General features: G+C 34.8%; 2 protein-coding genes across 7 annotated transcripts in view; one reads left to right on the top strand and one right to left on the bottom strand.

Moving 5' to 3' along the window:
- Positions 1–3802, top strand: part of LOC125029650 (actin-binding protein IPP-like) — a 12833-nt gene extending 9031 nt beyond the window's left edge. The window contains exons 6-9 of the mRNA XM_047619660.1: positions 1–62; positions 171–411; positions 541–669; positions 849–3802. The exon at positions 1–62 is cut by the window's left edge and continues 603 nt beyond it. Of these exons, the coding sequence (XP_047475616.1) occupies positions 1–62; positions 171–411; positions 541–669; positions 849–953 (537 nt within the window). The 3' untranslated portion in view covers positions 954–3802. The remainder of the gene's footprint in view (positions 63–170; positions 412–540; positions 670–848) is intronic.
- A 1542-nt stretch (positions 3803–5344) lies between these two features.
- Positions 5345–12500, bottom strand: part of LOC125029649 (FHF complex subunit HOOK interacting protein 1B-like) — a 24021-nt gene continuing 16865 nt past the window's right edge. For all 6 annotated transcript variants that reach the window (XM_047619654.1, XM_047619653.1, XM_047619655.1 and 3 more), the window contains 5 exons: positions 11913–12045; positions 10065–10243; positions 9652–9823; positions 7673–7796; positions 5345–7574 (listed from right to left, as the gene is read on the bottom strand). In XM_047619654.1, the coding sequence (XP_047475610.1) occupies positions 7391–7574; positions 7673–7796; positions 9652–9823; positions 10065–10243; positions 11913–12045 (792 nt within the window). In that variant the 3' untranslated portion in view covers positions 5345–7390. The remainder of the gene's footprint in view (positions 7575–7672; positions 7797–9651; positions 9824–10064; positions 10244–11912; positions 12046–12500) is intronic.

Here is a 12500-nt window from a genome sequence, read left to right as displayed (position 1 = left end):
AGGTACGACCCTATTGCTGACGAATGGAGACTTGAGTCCAACATGCCAGAAGCCAGATTCAGGTAACAGAAAATTGTGTGGCGTTCAGTAACATTAGTAAAAATGTATATATCAGATAATGTAATTTCATTTGATTGATTTTTAATAATGCCTAAAAAATTTCACTTCAGCATGGGTGTTGTAGAACATCATGGGCTCATCTACATTGTTGGAGGATGCACCCACAGTCAGCGTCATCTCCATGACCTCCTTTGCTACAACCCAGTGACAGGAGAGTGGCAGAACCTAGCACCCATGTTAACTCCTCGTAGCCAGATGGGTGTTTCAGTTTTAGATGGTTTCCTTTATGTTGTAGGAGGTACCAACAGGCACAATGTTCTTACATCAGTGGAGAGATACTCCTTTGAGCAGGTATTGTATATGCAGTTTTTTCCTTGTTTTTCATGTGTATGCTAATTTTGGTGCAAGTGTAATTAATGGGCTAACATATATATGATACAGAGTCTTGGTTGTAATGAATTTGTTATTATTTATCAACAGAATAAATGGTTTGAGTGTCCTCCCATGTCTGTGGGCAGAGCAAGTCCAGCTGTTGCAGCAACAAACTCTCTTTTGTATGTCATAGGTGGTGATCAAACTAGTGAAGTCAATGATTTTTACAGAGCCCAGGTAAGGATTATCATTTACGTGAGTAAGAGACAATGATCTACAAAATGGAGTACTTTTATGTAAATATTTATTGCTATATATTTCTTTATTGTAATCATTATTGCTTTTTGTTCTTTATTTTTAAATATTTATTGGAAATTTTTATTTTGTATACATAATTTTTCTTACTTTTCTTTCAGGTAACAATTGCGCATGTGGAATACTTTGATCCCATCACCAACAGCTGGGTGGACTGCACTGCCTTGCCAGAGAGTAGGTCAGAGGCAGGGGCGGTTGTCATTTGACCCCCTCCTCCCTCACAGCTCCCAACTCCCCCCAAACACAAGAGTCACCGGCCAAACCTCAATGATCCAGAGTGTCCTAGTTTAACCAGAAAGGTCAGTATCAGCCGTCATTCCCATAGTCCAAGACAGCCGGCATGAAAGTTACTTTTCGGCAGATTTGGTAAATGTGATAATGATGTGGAATAAATATGTTCAAGCGCTTATTTCATTTCTTATGAAATGGCATTTTATAGCTCCAGATTTCTAGAAAGCTCACTATTAAAGTAAGGATTTTAAAAAGCATTTACATGAAAATGCATGCATATTGGAGTGGGTTACAACATAAAGCATATCAAGATATTTTTAAATAAGAAGAAATTTTCCATTAAAATTTTTTGATGGCTTTAAATGGTCTGGTTGAACATTTGAATAACTAAATCACAGTACTGCACTTTATGAACAAGTGCAGTTGTTATCACCATAGTCTGCTGTGTGGTGTAAAGTAACCATATCATCCTTGCTTGATTAAGTTATCTTACTTTTTAAAGTCAATGAAGAGAAAAAATATTATAAGATGGTGGTGCAAAAATATGTCATTTTTATGCCTTAGTAGAAGTATAGTTACCTTTAGTAATGAAAATTCTAGGCAGCTCAATATTCTTTTATGATAAATCTCCTACTATCAAGCTTGAAACTTGGTTGAATATGTTTTTCCATAATAATATTCTGCTGTATAAAAATATGTAATTAATTACTTGATGGTATGACTTTACTTATACTTGAGCCTGACAACTAACATAATCTCTGGGTTTTAGAAGCATATTTTTACTTTCCTGAAAGGAAAATAATTCCACTGAATGAAGAAAGAGTGCCATAAATTTGCCTTTGTTCTTTCCTTCTCACTAATTTTGGCATGTAAATGCACTTTATAATTCATGTATGAGAATTTGTACAAATACATTTGGTTCATAGTTCCATTTTTAAATAAGCACCTTCTAGTCCTCCCTGTTTATACCTTTCATTAAAAAAGAAGAACGAAAAATGGACCATTATTTGTTATTGATAATTTATAACATTTAAAATTATGAGGCAATATTTAATTACTAATTTTCTCCAACCAATTCATTTTTCATTGTTGTTTTATGACGCTTGTGAAAAATCATTATTCTGTAAGGCTTTAGGGGTACTTACAATGTAAGTACTCAATCAGTAGATTCATCTTAGTATTATAATGGAATTGCCATGGATCTTCCAAGCGGCAGTTGACAGAGATCTCTATGTTGGTCATGGGCCTGGTGTGCTTCTCGAATATATGTTGGAGGAAAGTTCCCTCTCCTGTTAGTGTTCAAAGATTTCTTTTTTTTTCTTCTTTTCTCTTTCATTCTGTTTTTTAACCAATTCCTGAAAAATCTCTGTGGATATGATATATCAAAAGGTAATGAATGAGGATTTAATATGTAATAATTGTGTAGGTAGATTCATTTCATATTTGTTTTTGCTCATAAGAGTAGGTAAAACATTATGCATCATTTAGTGAGAAGAGCACACAGCTATGGATAAGGAATATTATGCCTCTTTGAATTGTTAGAATAGATAGTTGTTGTGACAGGAAGGAAAATTTAGGAATAACCACATTAAAATGTGGCATTGAATCTGCATGAGAATTATCTGCTTGTCACTGCCTTATTTACACAAAATCATGTGCTTTATCTGTACATAATAAAGCTTTGTCTAATGATGTTGTGTACTTGTTGTTGTTTACATTTTTTTATTGTGATTTAAGGCTTGACTCATGAATCTATTGATGATGTATGACTACTCAAGCTTTTCAGTAAAAGGTGTTAGTATGGTATAAAAACTTCCAGTTATGCTTGTATGTTAATAGTGTCGCAAATATGACACCCTGTTTTTCACTTGCAAGTGGACTTTAGTGGATCTGTTGTTTTTGAAATGTGCACAGATGTCAAATACAGACAGCTCTGGGTAGTCCTAAGTAGCACGATTTCCATCTGTTTTGTACCATTAAACACTATATAGCTGGTTATCAGTAGACTTTTTTTGAGATGTGTCTTCTATATAGTAGTAGTAAGTACTTTTACTTGCTCTTTCTATTTGGTAAGTAATAGGGAAACTGCTTTAGGTCTTTGTAATACTATCTTCAAAACACGGTGGAGCACTGATCTATGTGAAGTAAATCGAATCCATACGTTTACATTCATCCGTCTCAAGAGTTAATCAAATTTGTTGTCTTCATTCTCTGTGTTTTGTCATATATTGTTTATTCAGACTTTATAACCAAAGATTGTAAAACTAATAACCTTTTTGAGTGATGTATGAATTACTGTTTAGAGTGTGTCATTGTCCTAAGAATAATAGTATGTATGTTTGTTTATACAGATAAATAATGATAATTCTATTGGATTTTAAGTTTATTTGATGATTTCATTAGGTTATAAAAAGAGGATATGATATATTTGAAACCAAAGATTATATAGATATATATTCCTATTTATTTCTGTGAGAATCCAAACATATACATATATATTGAATATTGAGTTGCAGAACTTTATTAATCTAAAACCTTTCCCATTTTGTTTAACAGTTGCTGTTTTTGTATAACTAAACTGGTAGTCTTGATTTCTGCACAAAAATGTTATGCAAGATCATACTGGTTAAAGTTAGACATTGTATATTACAATGTAATTTTTATATTTTTGAAGGTATATAATTTCATTTTCTATTTCTTCAGGTATTTAGCTTGTTTATTATTTACTTTAATTCCAAACATTGTGTGTTTGTAATTGCACTGTTAGTTGTGAAGATGGACTTTGTAAATGTTCAGAGTTCGTAAATAAAAATTGAATGATCAAGATATTTTCTATAATACCTTTGTAGTCTATCAGCACTTGAATTTATTTCACTGTTTACCTTTCAGGAATCCACAAACCACATTCATTACAAAAGTACCCATTTGCAAACTTGTAAAATCTGAATTTATGTAAAGGTAAATTATTATATTTTTAATACAGTTTGCTAGTATTTTTCAGTCTCACTGCATAGCTACTAAATGATTACACGACCTGTCAGTGTCCGGTATACTCGCATGGTGTCAAATGACAGCCTTTGTGTATCTCAGCTGCTAGAACCAGTATTTATTTATTGAAAATTTTCTGCCACATCAGTATCAGCATCTAAGGTCATTAGCAGTGTATACAAAATATAGTGATAGGGTGAGGCTTGGGGCTAAAGCCCCCAGGTAAGAAAGTTTCTTGGTTCACAAGGCAATGTTTGTAGATTTCCAGAATGGTCAATGGTCAAAAACAAATGTACCAGACATCAAAGATCACACAAAGGAGAAAAGACCTTGCAAAATTAGTAGAGGTGAGGGCTGAGGTCCAAGGCAGAGGTGATCCCTACACTGGGTCTCTATCCTAAGCCCCCCACTGCAACAATGAGTAAGGGATTGGGGGGCTAAAACCAGTAGAGAAATTGAGCACTTGGCATTCTTACCCATGCAGAGTGAGGCAATCAGGGCAGTGTACTAATTGGCATGAATGATGGATAATGTAATTGAGCTGCATATTTTTCAAGTGCTTTCATTTGTGAAGTAGGGAATCGAAGTTAAGTTTTGAATTTGATAGGGTATAGTTTGGTGTCAAAAGCATCAACTTCATAGGGAAAAAATATTAAAACTCTGTTAAATATTTCAATCTGTACCTTTTTTGCTTGCCTAGCAAATCAGCTTAAACTTCTGATGAATGGATAGTTGGTGTAGAAGTTCAGTAAGTTTTGAAGGAAGACAGAGTGAGAAACGCACCCACACGCACGCACGCACATAAAAGAAACACTAATGACACATGCGCGCACACACACACACACAACTGGAAACAATTTATATACGGAAGATAATGACAAAAACAGAAAAAATAACTTACATCTCTGAGGGAAGATATGATAAACAACTATGAGGAATAAGGAGAGCCTCATTATCCAATGTACACTGTCATTCCATCTTGCATCAACTTGCAACCTTCTTCCAACAACATGATGTGAATAGATGTTAATTGTATATTCTGTTTTTCCTTGTCACTGCCAACTATTTTTCCACTGTAAATCAATTCTCAAAATCTGGATTTGTCGAAAAATATCTGTAGACACTGTAAAATTACTTTTAGTTTATTTGTGACTGGCAAAGATGATAATTAGCCTGGTACAAATTGGGTTCACTGTAAAATTGTTTTGCAACCACTATCATTGTGGAGAATACAAAATGAGATCCCTCTGCTATTTCAAATTCTAGAAACAGCTGGCATAGAAATACTGCACTTTACTTAACTTCTATACATTTTTATCATAAGTGCTGCAAAAAGTATTTTCATATCTCATATTGTGATAATAAAGAAAACCACTCATGCCAAGAATATATTTAATTGCATAAATCACATACTGTATTCTACATACATGTCAGAGAATCCAGTTTAATTTTCTAAAAGGGTAGCAATATATTCAAGAGAATCATACTACATCAAATTTCATCCAATGTGGCAATGATCTTTAAATAAAATGCATGTTTTAAAAGGGTTGTTTCCTAGCATTATAAGATTAAGATATTTTACAACCACTGCTCCCAAACAAAATGTTAATGCTGTTAGAAATCAAAACTGCACAATATTTTGGAATATCCAAATTACACAAGATACAAACCACCCACATCTTTCTTTCACAGAGTTCCTCTCAGATGAATGACCGAATACAACTTAAAGAACCTGGATGAGATCACACTTTGGGGTTCTAATGTCAAACATTAGAACATATAACAAATAATTTTTGCTGCCAAATATTAGTTAACAAAATACAACTAAAATTAAACAATTTGTTTTAGTAATATTGTGACTTTATTTATCATAAAATTTTCCATGGAAGAATCCCACAGCAAGCATAATTTGCCACACTGGTTAAAAGTTTAAGAGAACAATCCGTAAATTTTACATTACTCAAAAAATAAAAATATCACAAGAGGATTTCCCCTCAAACTTCAAATAAATTGCTATTATAGACACCTAACAGTGAAAATTACCCATACATAGAATTATGCTGCATATCAAAATAAACCATTGTGAAATGTTCATTTGTTCTTTTAGCAGTTACTCTACTGAGGCCTGCAAATTTAAAAATTGATATATATGATGCTGGATGAAGTTTGAGAGTACAATCCAACATTTCAATGGATCAAAAATTGAACAAAACAAAAATATGAAACATATATGTATATATATTCAAAACAAGATAAATTTTAAGAAATATATTAATCAGAAATAAAAATAACATCCTGTTTAACCACATATAAAACCAACACATAACAAAGCATCTAAAGGTGGTTTTATTGCCACTCTATAACTAATGTGTACTGGACGGGAGGAAGTTCACATACACAAAAAGGAGGGAGAATTAACTGGGATGTTTTAAACATGGCATAAAACACACAAAATGAGACAAAATCATATCAGATGGGCTGACTTATTAACACAAGAGCCAAGGCAAAATAAATTTATAAACTGCAAGATCACCTAAATCACTGCTCTTTAAGTTAAAAGGAAAATGGAAAATGATGGAGACAGAAAAAGAGAGAGAGAGAAAAAAAAAAAAAAAGTTGCTGACTGTCTTTTACTCTTTCCACGAAATGCCTTGAAACACACAGATTGTTGTATTTATCATGAGTCAGTGCAGGGAGTATATTATGACTGTTTTCTCTTTGGTGTTTTGAACATGAATAAACACTTTCACAACAATCTTTAGGTCCCGGTGTAATGCAGTATTCCAGTGATATGACAATAATGGCTATCGTAGCCTTTCATTTGCCATAAAATATAGATATATATATATATATGTATGTATAAATATGTACACAAAAGTAAGTTATTTTGCCAATAAAACTACTGTCTTTGGAGAGTAATGAGTCAAAAATCTGTCTTTGCATATGAGTTGTTTGCAATTGAACTGTATTCCTTTCAAAATTATTTACTGGCAAAAACTAAGCACTAACTTTTCAACCTTTCCAGTCAATACTAAAAACACACATAATATCAACATATCATAAAAGAAGCTCCAAGAAGCACTCAGTTATTGCATATATCTTATATGGTTCTTTGACAACTGTGATTTAAAAACTGAAAAAATAACAATGCTAGATCATTTGCATAGATTAGAATTCTTCCATAATGAGTACGCAAAAGTAATCAAAATTACAAATATTCATTTATGGACATGTCCTCTACAAAATTAGGGGTGATATATCAAACAGCTGGCTTGCCATGCTTGCTCAAGTTGTATTTGATTTGATAAAAAGAAATATTACAAAAAAGTGACTACTTTATGCATCACTTTACAATATATTGATAGTAATGTGCACATGATCATTAAAAGAGAGCAAAGAAGCACCAAGCATAAAAAGGTCATTGTCAACTAGAAGGAAATCTAAATTCAATACTTGGCACGGCCACAGTGTGCTCTTGAGCCAGAGCTGACAGTTCAAGCAGCCAATCTCGTACAAGCACTGCACATCTTGCAGCATGTCGCTTCTGACCTGCTGTGCCAGTACTTGTACTGCTGTCCACCGTTGACACAGATGCTCGTTTTACATACCTAAGAGGGGAAAATATGTATGAAATTTGGTAAAAGAAAACTGAAAACTAAATCTAAAGCTATACTTATACATATATATGTACAGAGAAGATACTCACCTACAACCAGACCTGTCATCTAAAATCTCCAGTGGACTCTCTTTAATCGAAGGCTGCTGCTCTGGAGTATTGCGGCGGAAAAGAGCATTCATCGTCTGAGAAAGGCTTCGGCGCTTCCCTTCTCCTGAGGATTTTAAAAAAATAATGTGGTCATCTTGTTATTACATAATGCATATGAAAAAATAAGAAAAACAACAACAAAAAACACACAAAGGGATGAAATGTGTTATCCTAAAAAAATGGCATGATCTGCAAAGACTGAAAATCATCTGAATCAAAGTAAAAATATATATTCACAAACTATATAGTGATTTAGCAAATATTCATGAAGTTTACACAAACTGTGAGTACACAAACTGATTACACAAAAGAATTACTGAGTAGCAGCTTTAACCCCTTAACGACGGGTCACGTCTATAGACGTCAAAACAAACCGCTCGAAATGTGGCGTGTGGCTGTACGCCGCGACGGCGCGCCAAAGCGCTATGAGCCGGTGATTCGGCTTGATGTACCGAACTCCCGCGCTCAAAGTCGGCGCGTTGCCATTGATCGCCAGAGCGTCGTTTTTTTTTTAGTTTTCTTCACCCGTCACCAAGGGGTTAATCTATGTGATCTGTAATTCTAATGACACTTGGTAATAGTGAGGGCATTGCAATACAATTTACATTTTGACACAAAGTTTACCCATTTCTGACAGGTATGTGTACTGTCAAATGTAGTTTTCTTTTGCAAATCTCATTTGCACTTAGATGGTTCCCCTAATGCTCTGCAACAGACCTACGCAGCAGACTTACATGACATCAGCTGATTAACTCTCTTTTCTAAACCCCTATGATCCATATGAAGTGACCATTATGTCATGAAAAAATCTGGCTTGAAGGGCAGGTGACGTGAACATCCTGTTATGGGAAAATTTGGCTGTGGGCCAGGGTGACGTGAACTTGCTGTTGTGAGCATTTCACTTAAGGTCAGGATGATGGGAAAGATGCTACAAGTGCACAAATCTCTTGGAGAGTAATTAGACTCATTTGGCAGTTAGAAAGTGGCTTTTACATTAATTTCATCTATAAACAAGTGTGGAATGTACTGTCCGTGAGCTGTGACTGGAAGAGCACCGACTCTGTGGAGGATATTGTTTCCATGCTCAGGATCCTATTCCTGGCTGCCATGACTGGCAGCACTGGTTGTATTAAATAAAACTGTACATTACAAAAAAATGTATGACCCAATAACAAAATGTTACTCACTGTTATTATTCTTGCATTGAGTTATGGACTAGCTAGAGAGATCATATGGAGTCTGTGCAAGGAAAATAGTCCATTACCATTTGGATAAAGCAAATCAGATCACAAATACAGACAATGGAAATTGACAAAGCTGAAAGTGCTTATGTAGAAAAAGAGAAAACAGCATCACAATGGGGAGAAATAAGTCTCATCACTGCACACGAGTGTCCACATGTGCCCGGCCTACAAGCTGTGCATGCGTCAGAGTGGCCAATCAAGTAAGCCTAATACTGGTATTTTAGGCCATTTGATGGCAGTGAAGCTTCCAGGTCCAATTGTTTAAGTTTTCAAGAATTGTTTTTTTCTAAAGTCATTAATATTGATGTTGTTTTTATTATCAATGATATATGATTATTATAACATTACTAGCAGCCCCTACAGCAATATGTAAATTAAAAGTATCTTTCCAAATATCAAGGAAAAGGGTAAACAGGCACGATAGGTAGGATTTGTGGGGCCATTTATGTGTGAAGATAAAATAAGATAAGATGATAAGAAAAAAAGAAAAAGAAAAAGAAAAAGAAAGAAAGAAGAAAGAGAGAGAAAAAAAAAAAAAAATCCCATCCCATCCCAGAATCAGTGGGTTAATGTTAAAACATTTAGTCCAAACTAAGTCTTCATACCAATGAAGAATACCATATTTATTGGGTCTTTTATCAATGTTTTTTTCTGAAGTCAAACACTCTTCCTCACCCCTAATAAGTGACGTGTCTGGAGATGAAGCTGTTGATGGAGTTCTTGGTCTTGAAGGATTGAAGCGGGGAATGATCAGTCTAGTTATGAACCAAGTTCGAGCTTCTACAAGTAAAGAAGCCTCTTCAGGTAACAGGGCAGCATCAATTTTCTGCTTCAGACCACTTAACACCTTTGGGAAATAAACATGCACAACTTTCTCATTATATATATCTCTTGCAACTTTTCCAGATGTAGTTATATATTACATCATGTCTTTTCAATGCTATTGTCAACTTATCCATCTATGTCAATACATAGCTCTTAAACTAGATTAGCTTCCTTTCACATTTACTTCATAATTTGAGAAAAGTATTGATACTCATATTACAGAATATTTTTGATTTTTACAAACTAAATCGTTTTTAACTTACCTGCACTAGTGAACGCACGGATGGCTGGAAGACAATGGAGGAATCAAGGAGGAGTGATGCTAAAAGTGGGGTTGGGTAAGCTGCTAGACGACTAACAACTGTAGTTACCAACAAATTCACATGAATACTGGAGGTGAGCATCTGATCTATTCGTAACATCAATGCCTCCAAAAAGGGTCCTGAAAACAGAATGATAGGTTTCAAATATTTCTTTCTAAACAACAGATGTAATGCATTACACATTACATAAGAATAACATTCATTAATTAACCCCTTCTTACAGATTTCCAAGTGGAAGTATGCATGTTCTTCAGACATTAAAGTCGCTGACATGCCAAGTGATCACTGAAAATAAATGCTTACTTCCAGACGTCACATTTGCTCTTCTATTTGCTTTACAGTCTTGGTACAGGTCTATTATTGCAACTACTTGGTCTCTCAGAGGATAACAAGTTATTCCATGTGGGAATTTGTTACTTATTCAACTTACTTTGAAATGAACAGGAGAAATCGAGACAAAGCCCCATTCTATTGTGTATAATCTTGACAGGTAATAATGAATATAATTTGATAAAGACAGTACTTTGGAGGCAAGTTGCAATGGTTGAAAGTCAAAGGAGGATTCATATCAGAATGGTTTAGGTGAATCTAGCAGTGATGACAATCTTTATGATCCATTCTGTGAGCCTAAGATGATGACAAATGTTGATAAATTCTTTTATATATCATATGATTACAAAAATAGCTTATACAAGGTGATCACTGGCTAACTTTGGTCAACTCATGTTCTTGGTATTCGGAGGGTAGCAAGCCATGGTGTGGGAACTGCTCTATATAAAATATAGTGAATGTATGGTATGCCTCTATTCAAAACAATTGATTTAACCTAAGTTACAAAGAAAAATCAGTACTCTAAGAATTTAAAATTTCTACAACAAAAAGTACCATTTCTTCAAGTCCTAGAAAAATGGCCCTAATAACTGTGTAACAGTAGTTGTCTGAAAAATTATTTCAAAGAACACAAGTATTACTTAGTCTCCTTTAGTACAATATTGCCATTCTATTTGCTTGTGGTGCAAAGTAGCATAGGTCAAGAAATACCTCTGATCATTGGAAAGACAATATGCCAAAAAAGTTTCACCAAAAGGTTATCACAAAAGACCATCAAGTCATATAATGGGTCAGTATGCCTAAACAGGTGTAAAGTGTACCAGGGTCACTAAAAAGTCAAGTACAGTTATAAAAAAGATCATTGATATCAAAGGGTCAGTTTAACTTAACCCTAGGTGACACCTAATCACATCAGGTCCTGATCACCAGGATGAGACTCCTGGATTCCTTAAAATTAACCCTACAGTGATGGTACTAGAAATCTCTGGGTGTCACTCACTCCTGTGACTTCTGGCAATCGTCTAGCCTTTTGGCCGGAGAGTTCGCTACGTACAGTGGAACTTCCCACTCGACTCACTTTAGTGAGTCATGAGCCTATAGCCGTACCCGTCATGATGAGTTGTTTTTTCATGATGGCGTGCTTGGCTATAACAGGTTAACCTGATAAAGATTATATGCTACAGCAAGGGTTTTACATGTCCATCTTTTCTTTTTATTTTCACAAAGGTATTAATATTGGCATTGCCAGTAATTTAAAACCCAGTTTGCTAGCAGCTACAGTGATTAGTGCTTTTCATTATTAATTTATAAGTGTAGGACAATTTTAAAGTTAAAAAGTAACAGCAGTACTTCCCAGCTCTGGATGTAATCAGTGTTAATGAAATATCAACATGCCTCACTAATCAATAAATAATATTGATAGATTTCCCATATAAAAATACCCTAACAGTCAGTTACCTATCGTTGGTCTCGACTGTGATGGCTCTGTCAATGAGACTTTCTCCATAGCCTCAGGCGGGGAGGATTCATGACTCTGCCAAGGCTGATTGTCCCAGTCTGCTTCATCGCTTGTCATCTCTAGCCGAAACACCTGTGGAGAAATTATTGTGGTACATGGTATCAACTTAGCCTGATATGTTAAGGACAGATCTAGTTGAAAACACAAGTAACTGGCAAGATGTTAGGGAGGCTTGCTATACATCTTCCTTGGTGTGCAAAATCAATCTCTCCAAACAATGAAGACAAAACTTACTGTCCATTACAACAGAGAGGAGCAAGAATCAGCTGAGGATTTGCAGTTTTTTTAGGATTAAAAACCAAAGGGCCTTTTGTCTGTAATTTTTAATGTACATTAGACAAATATAGTGTCAACTAATAAATCTGATACTGCTTCGCAAGTTCCCTTCAAGCAATGCCCACCATCCCACCCTAAAACTCCTAATCCCTTTGTGGCTCCTCCTCTCCCTGACCCAATCAAACTGTTGTGGCTCCCACCTATTTTTTTGTTGAATGGAAGCAGATTGTATGAAATATTTTATTTATTAA

The sequence above is a fragment of the Penaeus chinensis genome, chromosome 10 (genome assembly GCF_019202785.1).
Source record: "Penaeus chinensis breed Huanghai No. 1 chromosome 10, ASM1920278v2, whole genome shotgun sequence".
In the NCBI taxonomy this organism is placed as follows: Eukaryota; Metazoa; Arthropoda; class Malacostraca; order Decapoda; family Penaeidae; genus Penaeus; species Penaeus chinensis.
Note: the sequence above shows the minus strand (reverse complement) of the source record. Positions and strands in the feature narration are given on the sequence as shown.